Source organism: Pecten maximus, chromosome 11 (genome assembly GCF_902652985.1).
Source record: "Pecten maximus chromosome 11, xPecMax1.1, whole genome shotgun sequence".
In the NCBI taxonomy this organism is placed as follows: Eukaryota; Metazoa; Mollusca; class Bivalvia; order Pectinida; family Pectinidae; genus Pecten; species Pecten maximus.
The window spans coordinates 23,883,767-23,899,413 of NC_047025.1; the positions used below are offsets into that span (position 1 = coordinate 23,883,767).

General features: G+C 36.6%; 1 protein-coding gene across 1 annotated transcript; it reads right to left on the reverse strand.

The window, feature by feature from the left end:
• Positions 1-629: 629 nt before the first annotated feature.
• Positions 630-15,201, reverse strand: LOC117337907 (dnaJ homolog subfamily A member 2-like). The gene is made up of 10 exons (XM_033899050.1): positions 15,095-15,201; positions 13,793-13,852; positions 13,400-13,514; positions 13,016-13,142; positions 12,807-12,887; positions 12,312-12,445; positions 11,415-11,557; positions 10,753-10,951; positions 8,066-8,193; positions 630-5,019 (listed from the first exon to the last, which is right to left on the reverse strand). Exons 1-10 carry the CDS (start codon positions 15,161-15,163, stop codon positions 4,828-4,830), a joined length of 1,248 nt encoding a protein of 415 aa, XP_033754941.1. The 5' UTR covers positions 15,164-15,201; the 3' UTR covers positions 630-4,827.
• Positions 15,202-15,647: the final 446 nt, after the last annotated feature.

Genomic DNA, 15,647 nt, shown 5'->3' on the forward strand with positions numbered 1-15,647 from the left:
CCCTTTCAAAAGTCACATGGGTTAAATTTGTTATAACACTCAATGATTTCTGATTCGGAAAGTTATTTTCAATGGAAAGAATTGCTCCATTGAGCAGTCTTTTCCATTTTATCTTTTTTCGGAAACCTCTGATACCCGATAAGTGTCAGGATGGCCAATAAGTCTTTATTTGGTCAGAATAGTAACTATCGGGAATATTGTGTTTTCATTCTTAAACCTTCAGGTGCCAGGAAATATTGATACGCACACTTGGAGAAATAAACGCTTTATAGCGTATATACTATCAAGCGAGATCAGTTTCTGTTGGAAATTAAGCTTCTTCTTGGAAATTTCAACATCAATTCTTGTGAGACCAAGAATACTTTCAACCTGACCTCATCGGATTGTCTAGATTTACGGACGTTAGGTGATTTATCTGTTATACATGTACCTTCCGTCATATTCAAACTTCTCAAGTAACTGCAGCTTAATTTATCTATTTATAAATACATATATACAAATGTACATAAGAAATCGTTTTTGCAATGCATAAAATATAGGTAAGATATATTTACCTGAAAAAAAAGTGAAAACATTTGATACTTCCTATTTTAGTCATGCTTGACAACAGATACAAAACAGAGAACCTGTTGTTGGTGCGTCATGTTTATTCTTTTATAAATTTCTCCCTCAAATATTGAAGAAGACACCATTCACAAATACAAGAATAATAGATCCTTGTCAAGTTCTAAAAACATCTATATTGATAGTACATAATGATCATTAGTTTAAACCTTGTATAGGGATTGATTACTTAACGGTTCTCTGTATATTAGACAACAATCACCCTGTCTAGTTATACAAGAGGCCCAGAGGGCCTGTATCGCTCACCTGGTTGCATGAGATATGAAACAAGAATGATGCTTAAGTATATTTGTCGCTGGTATTGCTATGTCAATATATCATAAGCATTTCATATGGGTACATTGTTTTATTGTAATTCTAAAAATGTCAATTTAGCCAAATTGACCCCTTTTTGAATCCCAACCCCAAGGGGATGCTACAAGGCAAATATGAGCGCTATCCATTGCTCAGTTTCAGAAAAGAAGTTGTTTATATCAATTTAGCCAAATTGACTCCTTTTGGCCCCAACCATCAGCCCCCCTGGGAGGGGGTTAGCCCCACCATTTGTACAATTTTGAATCCCGACCCCAAAAGGATGCTCACAGTCTAGTATGAGCTATATCCATTGCTTGGTTTCAGAAAAGAAGTTGTGTATATCAATTTAGCCGAATTGACCCCGCCCCTCAAACCCCGGGGGTCAGCCCCACCATTTGTTCAATTTTGAATCCAGACCCCAAAGGGATGCTCAGTCAAATATGAGCCATATCAATTGCTTAGTTTCATAGAAGTTGTTTATATCAATTTAGCCAAATTGACCCTGTTTCGCCCCACCCCTCAGCTCCCCGGGGGGTCGGCCCGTCATTTGTACAATTACGAATCCCTGCCCCAAGGGGATGCTACCAGGCAAATATGAGCGATATCCATTGCTTAATTTCAGAGAAGTTGTTTATATCAATTTAGCCAAATTGACCCCTTTTGGCCCCTCCCCTCAGCCCCCTAGGGGGGTCAGTCCCACCGTTTGTACATTTTTGAATCCAGACCGCAAAGGGATGCTCACAGTCAAATATGAGCAATATCCATTGCTTAATTGTTTCAGAGGAGAAGTTGTTTATATCATTTAGCCAAATTGACCACTTCTGACCCCGCCCCTCAGCCCCATCATTTGTACAATTTTGAATCCCTACCCAAGGGGATGCTACCAGGCGAATATGAGCGATATCCATTGCTTAGTTTCAGAGAATAAGTTGTTTATATCAATTTAGCCAAATTGACCCCTTTTGGCCCTGCCTCTAAGACCCCCAGGGGGTCAGCCCCACCATTTGTACAATTTTGAGTCCCCACCCCATAGGGATGCTTTTGACCAAATTTGGTCAAATTCCGATCGGTGGTTATGAAGAAGAAGTCAATTGTTGACAGACGGACGGACGGACGACATACGCCACGGTATGGCATAAGCTCACCTTGGTCCTTTGGACCAGGTGAACTAATAACCAGTCAATTATAGGTTAACTGTGAGGAGAAACAGATGTAGTAAACTTTTAATCGTCTGAAGAGTAAGCTAAAAGTCTATTCAGCAGTTTTATATTATCATTTACTGTACTATCTCTTTCAGTGGTTCATCTCTAAAATCTAAAGTACTATTCAGTCCTGAAAACTTGCAGTACCAGACAACACGTACCAGGAAAAAATCTCATGAATTTGTCACTTTCTAGGTAGACAGAACATTATTCACAGAGTAGACAGTACATTATTTACATTCAAATCAAAACAAGTTTCTTTTCACATTTCTTTTCATTTGAGTAGAACTAAAATGTTTGAGAAAAGTTATGAAACATTAGATTTTTTCAGAAGTTAGATTGCTACTTATTAAAATATATATATTGAAGGATTATAAATTGTGCAATCCAGTTAAAAGACCATCAATTCTAATTGAAGCTGCAATAAATCATGCAATATCCCACTTGTACCATGGCCTTGCATGCGTATAGCCACATACTCTATAAAAAAAACTGCGATACATTAAAGATTTTTTTCTGTCAAAAATTGGCAAGAAAATACAACACGATTCCCGAAAGATTCATGGGGTTAAATCTGGAATGATTTCATCTTTGTTTTTATACATCCAAAGAAGTATTCACATCATGTATCTTCAAATATATTCCTTTGCCAGTAAGTAGAATATGAAAGTGATAATTTAATGTGACCTTTAAATATAGGTCATTGTATATATTTTTTGATAATATGAGTGTCTATAGTAACTCACTGGTCGAGTATTTGCCATGAAGCCCCACCTGTACATTTGATCACCGGGCAAAGTAATTTGATGATACTGCTTTTTTTTTTCATGCCAAAAGCCACTCAAAATCAATCTTCATTAAATAAAAGATAGGTCTTTTTTTCAATGATAGAAAAGTATACCCAGATAATATTTGTTCTAAATAGACAAACATTGTGATGAATGGTTTCAGCTGTAGTACATAGAGATACAAGCTTTTACAACCTCCACAATGAAAGATTTCTGATGAAAATTTGCAATCCAATGCACAACAATGTATTTGTATTATGATCTACAAACGTAAGCAGGGTCAACAGACACAACAAATAGCACAACACCAAATCCACATTTACCCTACTAGTACTGAGTGAATCATCCACCATACACTCTCCCTCTAGAATGTGTACAATCACCTAAAGGTTGTCACTTTGATATACTGTGTCACTACAATACACCATTTTCATAACGCAAGTCAGGAAACTTGGACACACTTCCACATAACCCAATTCACAAACTGTCTTATAAATATTACCATCTCAATAAAGGTTGCATCATTAATCCAGAAAAGTATCAATTACGATCTTTCATTCTGCTACATCAAAAACAAAATATGGATACCCCAACTTCTTGTAGGAAAACTGTATATAATCAAATAAATGCAAGAATAAAAATTGGCTGAAAATAAAAAGCTGTTTATTTATCATTAAAATTACAAAAGATGTATTCACACATATACTGGTATAGGATAGGACATATTTTATAACATTGAAGATATACCATACTTTTAATACCTCAGTATATGGTTGCTCCTTATTACTGACCTTTCAGTTAAAGAATATAAAAATTTATATCCTACTTGTTTGTGATTACAGTTTTAGTACATCCAGACTGGCTGGCCTTGCTGTTGTATAGTTTTGTTTACAATCTATTATTAGATATTTCTTGTTCTGGATTTCATAGTTCAAAGATTTGTTTCATGAATTCTTGCTCAATGCTACAAACAAATCCTTAGTACATTATTTTTTTTTAAACTGTAATAATTTTTAGCAAGACACAAATGTTAGAGTATTTGGTATCAATATTAGGACGAATAGACAATTTTTTGAACTGTTCCATTCATTCTTCACCTGAACTCAAAAGCAACATTGCATGTCTATAAATTTTCTTTAAAATCAATGATCACATGTACAGCTATGTGGAAGTTCAATGTCAGATGCATGATCACACTTCACAACTTGATAAATAAATGCATTCACAGAACAATGCAATAAAATTTAAAAGAAAACGATTTTGAAAGCTTCCAAATTTACAAATGCAGTTAAGCTGCTCAACGAAAATGCTTGATCTTCAAACAGACTATTCAGATCTCTGTTTATACAAGAGAGTTTAGTAATGGATCATAAACAAACTGCCATGCATGAATATATTTAAACAGGAAATATCGTTTGAATTTATTAGAAACCAAAAATACATATTTATAAAACAAATGACATGAAAATGATGGGAATTACCAGAGAAATTGTTGAAATGCACTGACAGAACCTTTATAATAATAAAGGAACAAACTTTAAAAAAAAAGTTGTTCTATCTTTTAAAACGTCACCTCAAAAGTCATAATATATGTAATGGCATCACATTTATCGTATAGATTATAAATATTCAAAAAACAGTTGACAACAATAAAATTGATCTTTCCATTCAACTAAGGTCTGAATTTCAAAACAAAAAAGGAATAAAATCAAATTCATTTTCAATTTAAATGATGGTTTTCATAATAAAGACCTTAGATTTAATAGTGAAATAAGATCTTGATTTTTTTACTTTTTCTTTTGAAATTTGAACCTGGGCAGTCAAAGACTTGCTTGACAATTCTCACATCTGACAACACACTCCCTTCCATTTCTCCCTTTTATCCATCCACACCCACATTGTTACTAAAAGTCTGTGCGTTATTGATGTGCACACTGAACCCTGGGTCCTCCATGGCCTCCCTCATCATCACTATCCTCATCGTATGCCTCATTGCCACCGCGACGACCACTTCCTCTGGTTTCATCCAAATCTACCAAGTTCACTTCCTCTACATCTTCACCAGTTGGGATTTCGACTTTGGGCCGAGCTGGGAGAAGTTTCTCCAATTTCTACAAGATACAAACCATTCATCTTTTCACACATAAATAACTACATGCAGTCATTTGACACAACAATATCAACATTCCTTTGTGTAGTTCTATCAAAAAAACTATCAAATTCTAATATCTTAATTTATATTTCTTAACACAATCTTAATTTATATTTCTTAACACAAACTTTTCTAAACATTTTGATGAGCAAAAACTTGATAACCAGAAAACAGAGATTGTTTAAATCATCTCATCTTTATCCCATTTAAGTGTCAATATTAAACAAATTTTTTGTGAAAATAATAAATATTGATTAAAAAAACCTAGAAACTTTCTGTACTGCAGGACTATTAAGTATTACCTGTAACTTGTGTTCAGGAGCAAAGTTCTGTGGTGGGAAGGTGATATCAAACTTGACCAAAAGGTCTCCCTTGTCAAATGGACTCTTGTATAGAGGCATTCCCTCTCCTTTTATGCACTTTACAGCTCCTAAAAAATAACAACCATGTGTTAATTAGGATGTATAATTGATGAAATAGTTTTGAGATGCCAAACACAGTGACCTGTATCATTCTAAGGTCATATTGAAAGACATTCATATTTTAACACAGGAAATAAAATATATTGCCATGATAATATAGGGTCAGGAAGGTACATTTTTAACTATTTGTAGTAAAATTAATATAACCTTAAAGATATTCAATAAATATTTTAACACATCAAGACTTTATTGATACACAAGTTAAATAGTAAGGACAAATCATGGGTTGATATGAATTTCTCTATTAAGTAGTAACAAGAGGCCCAGAGGGCCTGTATCGCTCACCTGGTTTCATGAGATATGAAACAAGAATGATGCTTAAGTATATTTGTCGCTGGTATTGCTATGTCAATATATATCATAAGCATTTTATATGGGTACATATACTAAAATATACTAAAAATGCCACAAAGTGCATTAATCCATGAATCGAAATAGTCTTTAGGCGCCACCCCATAGGAATGCTACCACACAAATGTGAGTGATGTCCATTGCTTAGTTTCAGAGAAGAACTTGTCTAGACCAATTGACCCCTTTTGACCCTGCCCCCTGGGGGGTCAGCTCCTTCCTTTATACAATTTTGAATCCCTACCCAAATAGGATGCTACCAGTCAAACCATTGCTAAGTTTCAGAGAATAAGTTGTTTAAATCCATTTAGCCAAACTGACCCCATTTGGCCCCACCCCTCAGGCCCCTGGGGGGTCAGCCCGATCATTTGTACAATTTTGAATCCCCACCCCATAGTGATGCTACCCGGCAAATATGAGCGATAGCCATTGCTTGATTTCAGAGAAGAAGTCGTTTATATCAATAGTGCCAAATTGACCCCTTTTGGCCCCGCCCCAGAGGCCCCCAGGGGGGTCAGCCATACCATTTGCACAATTTTGAATCCCCACCCCATAGGGATGCTACCAGGCAAATATAAGCAATATCCGTTGCTTTTTTTCAGAGCAGAAGTTGTTTATATCAATTCTGCAAAACTGACCCCTTTTGGCCCCGCTCCTCAGCCCCGTCATTTGTACAATTTCAAATTCCTACCCCAAGGTGATGCTACCAGTAATATATGAGCAATAGCCATTGCTTGGTTCCAGAGAAGAAGTCCATTATATGAATATAGCCCGATTGACCAAATTTGGCCCCGCCCCTCAGGTGTCAGCCATGTTGTTTTCCGATTGGTCTCAAAATGCAATATGCATAACTAAGCATCAAGGAGAACCTACATATGAATTTGAGAAAGATCCTTCAGTACTATCTCCGTAATAGCGATAACAAACTTCAATTGTCAAAATCTAAGATGGCTGCCTGTCGGCCATGTTGTTTTCGGATTGGTCTCAAAATGCAATATGCATAACTATAGGCACCGAGGGAAACCTATATATGAAATTTGAGAAAGATCCCTTCATTACTTTCTGAAAAATAGCGATAACAAACTTAAATTGTCAAAATCCAAGATGGCTACCTGTTGGCCATATTGTTTTCTGATTAGTCTCAAAATGCAATATGCATAACTAGGCACCAAGGGGAACCTGCGTATGAAATTTGAGAAAGACCCCTTCAATACTTTCTCAGAAATAGTGATTACAAACTTAAATTGTCAAAATCCAAGATGGCTGCCTGTCGGCCATGTTGTTTTCGGATTGGTCTCAAAATGCAATATGCATAACTAGGCACCAAGGGGAACCTTCATATGAAATTTGAGAAAGATCCCTTCAGTACTTTCTGAGAAATAGCGATAACAAACTTAAATTGTCAATATCCAAGATGGCTACCTGTCGGCCATGTTGTTTTCTGATTGGTCTCAAAATGCAATATGCATAACTAGGCACCTAGGGGAACCTACATATGAAATTTGAGAAAGATCCCTTCAGTGCTTTCTGAGAAATAGCGATAACAAACTTCAATTGTCAATATCCAAGATGGCTGCCTGTCGGCCATGTTGTTTTCGGATTGGTATCAAAATGCAATATGCATAACTAGGCACCAAGGGGAACCTTCATATGAAATTTGAGAAAGATCCCTTCAGTACTTTCTGAGAAATAGCGATAACAAACTTAAATTGTCAATATCCAAGATGGCTACCTGTCGGCCATGTTGTTTTCGGATTGGTCTCAAAATGCAATATGCATAACAAGGCACCAAGGGGAACCTTCATATGAAATTTGAGAAAGATCCCTTCAGTACTTTCTGAGAAATAGCGATAACAAACTTCAATTGTCAAAATCCAAGATGGCTGCCTGTCGGCCATGTTGTTTTCCGATTTGTCTCAAAATACAATATGCATAACTAGGCACCAAGGGGAACCTACATATGAAATTTGAGAAAGATCCCTTTAGTACTTTCTGAGGATTAGCGATAACAAGAATTGTTTACGGACGGACGGAGGGACGGACGGACGGACGGACGGAGGGACGGACGGACGGACCACGGACCACGGACGCAGGGCGATTTGAATAGCCCACCATCTGATGATGGTGGGCTAAAAACCTAGAAACTTTCTGTACTGCAGGACTATTAAGTATTACCTGTAACTTGTGTTCAGGAGCAAAGTTCTGTGGTGGGAAGGTGATATCAAACTTGACCAAAAGGTCTCCCTTGTCAAATGGACTCTTGTATAGAGGCATTCCCTCTCCTTTTATGCACTTTACAGCTCCTAAAAAATAACAACCATGTGTTAATTAGGATGTATAATTGATGAAATAGTTTTGAGATGCCAAACACAGTGACCTGTATCATTCTAAGGTCATATTGAAAGACATTCATATTTTAACACAGGAAATAAAATATATTGCCATGATAATATAGGGTCAGGAAGGTACATTTTTAACTATTTGTAGTAAAATTAATATAACCTTAAAGATATTCAATAAATATTTTAACACATCAAGACTTTATTGATACACAAGTTAAATAGTAAGGACAAATCATGGGTTGATATGAATTTCTCTATTAAGTAGTAACAAGAGGCCCAGAGGGCCTGTATCGCTCACCTGGTTTCATGAGATATGAAACAAGAATGATGCTTAAGTATATTTGTCGCTGGTATTGCTATGTCAATATATATCATAAGCATTTTATATGGGTACATATACTAAAATATACTAAAAATGCCACAAAGTGCATTAATCCATGAATCGAAATAGTCTTTTGGCGCCACCCCATAGGAATGCTACCACACAAATGTGAGTGATGTCCATTGCTTAGTTTCAGAGAAGAACTTGTCTAGACCAATTGACCCCTTTTGACCCTGCCCCCTGGGGGTCAGCTCCTTCCTTTATACAATTTTGAATCCCTACCCAAATAGGATGCTACCAGTCAAACCATTGCTAAGTTTCAGAGAATAAGTTGTTAAAATCCATTTAGCCAAACTGACCCCATTTGGCCCCACCCCTCAGGCCCCTGGGGGGGTCAGCCCCACCATTTGTACAATTTTGAATCCCCACCCCATAGTGATGCTACCCGGCAAATATGAGCGATAGCCATTGCTTGATTTCAGAGAAGAAGTCGTTTATATCAATAGTGCCAAATTGACCCCTTTTGGCCCCGCCCCAGAGGCCCCCAGGGGGGTCAGCCATACCATTTGCACAATTTTGAATCCCCACCCCATAGGGATGCTACCAGGCAAATATAAGCAATATCCGTTGCTTTTTTTCAGAGCAGAAGTCGTTTATATCAATTCTGCAAAACTGACCCCTTTTGGCCCCGTTCCTCAGCCCCGTCATTTGTACAATTTCAAATTCCTACCCCAAGGTGATGCTACCAGTAATATATGAGCAATAGCCATTGCTTGGTTCCAGAGAAGAAGACCATTATATGAATATAGCCCGATTGACCAAATTTGGCCCCGCCCCTCAGGCCCCTGGGGGGTCAGCCCCATCATTTGTACAATTTTGAATCCCCACCCCATGATGATGCTACCAGGCAAATATGAGCAATAGCCATTGCTTGGTTTCAGAGAAGAAGTCATTTATATCAATAGCTCCAAATTGACCCCTTTTGCCCCCCCCCCCCCAAGAGGCCCCCAGGGGGTCAGCCCCACCATTTGTAAAATTTTGAATCCCCACCCCATAGGGATGCTACCAGGCCAATATGAGCAATATCCATTGCTTTTTTTCAGAACAGAAGTCGTTTATATCAATTCTGCAAAACTGACCCCTTTTGGCCCCTCAGCTCCCAGGGGGGTCAGCCCCGTCATTTGTACAATTTCGAATTCCTACCCCATAATAATGCTACCAGTAATATATGAGCAATAGCCATTGCTTGGTTCCAGAGAAGAAGTCCATTATATGAATATAGCCCGATTGACCAAATTTGGCCCCGCCCCTCAGGCCCCTGGGGGGTCAGCCCCATCATTTGTACAATTTTGAATCCCCATCCCATAATGATGCTACCAGGCAAATATGAGCAATAGCCATTGCTTGGTTTCAGAGAAGAAGTCGTTTATCAATATAGCCAGATTGACCACATTTGGCCCTGCCCTTCAGGCCCCTGGGGGGGTCAGCTCCATCATTTGTACAATTTTGAATCCCCACCCCATAATGATGCTACCAAGGCAAATATGAGCAATAGCCATTGCTTGGTTTCAGAGAAGAAGTCGTTTATATCAATATAGCCAGATTGACCACATTTGGCCCCACCCCTCAGGCCCCTGGGGGGTCAGCCCCATCATTTGTACAATTTTGATTCCCTACCCCATAGTGATGCTACCCACCAAATATGAGCGATAGCCATTGCTTAGTTTCAGAGAAGAAGTCGTTTATATCAATAGCGCCAAATTGACACCTTTTGGCCCCGCCCCAGAGGCCCCCAGGGGGTCAGCCCCATCATTTGTACAATTTTGAGTCCCCTACCCATAGGGATGATTCTGACCAAATTTGTTCAAATTCTGATCAGCGGTTATGAAGAAGAAGTCAATTGTTGACGGACGGACGGACGCCACGGTATGGCATAAGTTCACCTTGGTCCTCCGGACCAGGTGAGCTAATAACAAGATTTTCAAGATGGCTAGATCTGTGACCATCTTGTATGGACCAGAATTACATTTCTAAAGACCAATTAGACCATGTTCTACTCTGCATCACTATTAATCCTTTCACTGTACCATCATTCATTAAAGAGTAGCAAGACCAAGAACAATAGATACTAGACAATGCATCATGGCATTGCCCTGTAGGTCAGAGATGCCCTGCAGGTCAGAGACCAGAACAATTACCTGGATGTATTACATCACCAGGGGGACTTTTGACGAGTAAATCTCTACCATCTAAATGTTTGAGAGTAAACTGGAAACCACAGAGAGCTTCTGTTAGACTAAGGTTGTAAGTACAGTAAAGGTTTTCTCCATCACGTGTGTATAGTTCATGTTCCTGTTGCTTCAGCACAATTATAACATCACCAGGTTCCATATCAGGCTGTAACAAAACAGACACTGTTAATAATGTATGTGTACTATCCATAATTTAAAGGACAATAAGCTATTTGAAATCATAATTAATTTAAGTACTCTACTTTAGTCTACTATGAAATTTGTCAAAATAAAAAATATATATTTATCCTAAATAGATGTTTATACAGTGTATTCTATTTATAATATAGACCATAATAGAGGCCAACAATATATCTGATAACAGAATGTATGAGCTAGAACATTACAATAGATAATCATGAAGATCTGAAATAAATGTAAAACTAGAAATGAACTGGAAGCCTCTGTTCCAAAACTTTAATTCTTTTTAAGTCAAATACAGTTTAGTAAGCCAAGGTTGACTTATAAACTGAAGAATGTGCACAGTAGCAACCCTAAGTAACTACAAATTAGAATTTTTTGATATAAAACACAGAAAATGATAATGATGTGATGTTTAGAACGCATACCAGTTGGTCACCTTCCCATCGGAAAGTAATTTTCTGGTTGTCCCTCATGCCTTTGTCCACATTGACCTCAAGGATCTTTGTTTGATTGATCACTTTCTTTCCTTTACAGTCTTTACACTTGTCCTTTTCATTAATCATCTCACCTGTAAACAACCAAACAGTTTTAACCTGAGTATGAAAAATTTGACTTTTCCCACAACATATTTTCAGTATGACTAATAAGAGTGTAATTTCAGCATTTTTTATGGAAAGAAGTTGTTTCGGTTTAGCACTAAGAGTTAGCTAAGCGCATATTCACATAACAATTCACATACTAACAACCCCACCACTTAATTAAATATGAACCAAATTCTTGTCAATGATTGATATTGTACTAGATAATGAGTGATACCAGACTCCAATGATTTGTGAATGGATCGTGGAGAATTTTTATTAATTCATTGCTCACCTCCCTTTAAACACTCATATATAATGAATTGAAAAACACATCAGATAGAATGTAAGCCTTGTTTCTGCTTTATCTCCAGTTAAATGTTAACTTTATTTATTTCACAACAATTGCAAAACAAGTTACACCAACTTGTTATGGAAGTGCGTGAGGGGTCTTATTGAGGGAGAAAACCAGATTACCCAAAGAAAACCCAGTGGTATGGCATACATAGTATACCTTTTCACGTCTGATCAGGGAATCAAACCCTGACTGACTAGGGAATAGTGTTACCACAGTACCATCATGATCCGTTGAGAATATGTTCAGCATTTTTCTGACTTGGGATTGCTTGCCTACTTATTTTAGTGTAAAGGAAATCACGTAACTTTCAGTCTTTTGCCTTTACTGGAAACATTTAATGATTTACAAGTAATCCCATAGCTTGCTTTTATTGCATTATAAATTACCTTCTCCATGACAATCAGGACATACAGATTGCATTTGCTGTACCATGCCAGGACCTAGCTGTCTAAGTGTTACCTTGACACCACGACCATTACATGTTCTACATCTATGCATGGCTCCTTCTTTTCCACCAGATCTAGAAAAAAGTTGCATATCTTAAATGGTCATCTATTGTATTTCTTGACATGTAAAAATATCATCAAATGAAGAGTGACAGGAGTAATGTACATCATTTCTGTATAAATACATTTCTGTCTAAATAAAAACTATGTCTCTTGTTAACAATCAAATACAGTGCATTGGTAGATAAAGGAATAATAACTGTCTAGATAATACAAAGGTTATATGGAGAGACGATATAATTTTCCCAGTTATTGTCTAAAATTGACACTAGCAATTCAGGGAAAGCTGTCCAAAATATGATATTAATTGAACATTAACACAAAATCCATTAAGGTCATATCATTGAAACACATTCTGACAGATATGTTACTCACCCATTGCACTTTGTACAGATTACAGTTTTGCTTAATTGCAACTTTGATGTTTTTCCATTATACAGGTCTTCAAGCGTTACTCTGAAATATCAATGTAAAAATCATGCTATGTTTAAAATGCTCTTATAAATTAAAATAAATGACAAAGAGGAAAAAGGAAGTTCATGGTGCATTGTTACATCCTTATTTAAAAATGAAAAAAAATGCACCTGAGGGGATGAAGTGTATCCTCTCCTTTCCTTCTGCCACGTCGTCCACCCATTCCCATTCCACCCATTCCAAATGGACCACCACCAAACATTCCTCCAAACAAATCACCAAACATGTCGGAAAAACCTGAAAGATCACATCAAACTCTACTTCAGAAGATGAAAATGACTCAAGATGACTAACAGGGTTCTAGTGACACCAACAGTAGACAGGTAGATTTATGTCTCCTTATTTATCTGATCAAGCTGATAATTTTACTGGTAAAAATGGAATAAAAAGACTATTTTTTTCTGAAATTGGATGGTTGTCCTTTCTATAAGCTTGTAATAAGGTATGGAATTCTGAACACTGGTATATGAATATAATGTTATTCAGTTTAATACCTGCTCCCCCTCCACCTCCACCTCCTTCCTTGAGTCCTTGTAGTCCAAACCTGTCATAGGTCTCCCTTTTCTCAGGATTGGAAAGAACTTCATAGGCAAAGCTTATTTCTTTAAACTATAAAAAAAACCATTTATTAGATGGCAACTATCTTGTATTGTTAATCAAGTAAAAATAAATGCAATTCCAGAAAAAGAATATATGATATGCATATTTGTTATATTTTAGCTTATGAAGTTTTACAATTATAACATTTTACTACACAAAACCTGATGGGAAGATGTGACCATCAATTCAATCATTAGCCAACTTAATCAAGTTAATGTAAGAAATTATGATGACGACGGATGGTAGTAAGATTCATTGAGATCACAAGTAACAGGTAACATCCTTACTTTGTCTTCTGCTGCTGGGTTCTTGTCAGGATGAAATTCCTTTGCCAACTTATAGTAGGACTATTAAAAATAAAATTTAATACATTTTTAGAATATATAGGCATACACAATTACAATATTCCCAAATTCATTCATACTGAAAATCTATAGATGAAATGAGAATTATCATTTTTGCTAGTGAAATCTTAAAGTATCAAAAATCTCTCATGAAATGGAACTTATTATCACATGATTAAGATGATCAAATACTGAAAACCACATGCTTCGTTTCATTCTTGGAATTCATCTCATGTATAATGCACCTTAATACAGGATGCCCAACTGGCAGTGGGTATTTCAAACTATTTCCCTATTTCGATGTCTGCTTCCCAGAACAACACATCTCTTTTCAATATCATTTAATTTCACGGTTCCTAATCTATGATTTTCTTCTATTTCGACCTAACTTTAAGGTAATATTGGTAACTTCCTTCATCAGACAATTCAAAAGTGCATCAGCAATGTACATAAGTATATATATGCCAGTAATTAGTCATGTTTTGTCTGTCTTTTTATGTGAAAGAGGGATGCAATTCTTGCTGAATTATGACGTTGGGGGTTATATTGAGATAAATTCTAGAAATGTATGCACAATGTTCTGATTGACAAAGCAAGACACTTGAAATTCTACTCAACTGAGCTGGCTGAAAAACGATGAGTTAACTGTCTAGTTCCGCAACGCACCATGGGAAACTTTCAATTGCTTACTGGCTATGTCATTGTCTTTTTAATGAACTATAGCCTATAGACGGTCACAAAAAATATCACTAATTACAGTCAAAAATTCAATGGAACTTCGGGAAATTTAGCAAGTAATTGAAGCAAAGAAATGAAATTAACCGAACAGTCATAACGAGATTCTTCACGAACTGCAATTTACAACTTTAATTGGGCCCAGTAGGTGACGTAATTTTAGTGAAACTAGAATATTCTTCTTACTCGCCATTTTGTCAAATATATTTATGGCACTTTTAGACATTAAAATTATAACTGTGTTTGTCGCATGAATCAACCCCCGAGTAAATGATGTAGAAGAATCTCATTTAACGAAAGTACATCATATCGTTAGCAGTGATGATTCTTAAATTAAGTCGCATAAAGATAATGTCAAGACCATGCACGACTTTTCTCCACGCCGGAACATGATCGGGGAACAAAACCATTGTAAACGAAAACTAGCACTACATTTGAGACAATTTAAGAATTCTGTATTGAAAAGAAAGATAACGAATATCTTAAATATCAACTTTTGTCTTCATTTACCTTCTTAATTTCTCCATCAGAGGCAGTTTTAGAAACGCCCAACACTTCGTAGAGCGTTGTGTCTGCCATTTTCACGAGGTGTACCGTGACGTCATAGCCACCTGGTAGGAAAATCTTTTTTGTATTGTGAAGGGAGATAACTATAGTATTCTATACGCAAGTTGTGAGCAGGTTCATGTCATTATACAGTCGTTATATTATAAGTATAGTTCCTTTTAAGGGCCTGTCAAAACCTAACATTGCAGTCGTTTATGGATATTATCAAGTGATTTACTGTTATAAAAAGAAATTATGTGGATATCAATAAAATGGCATACTAATTAATTGACTCCGAACAAGAAACATACACGAAGTTGGTTGACTTGTGACTTATTGTTCCGTTTCTTTATTAGGATTTATTAGGATAATTAATGGATGCAGGCTGGAAGCCTCTATATCCATATCAACAATATATGTACATAAAATAAATAAATGATTGATTTCCAGTATATCAATTGCTATGTTTCCTCAATATATCTAAAATGTTAAACTTTAAAATGAATATTTTTCCAGT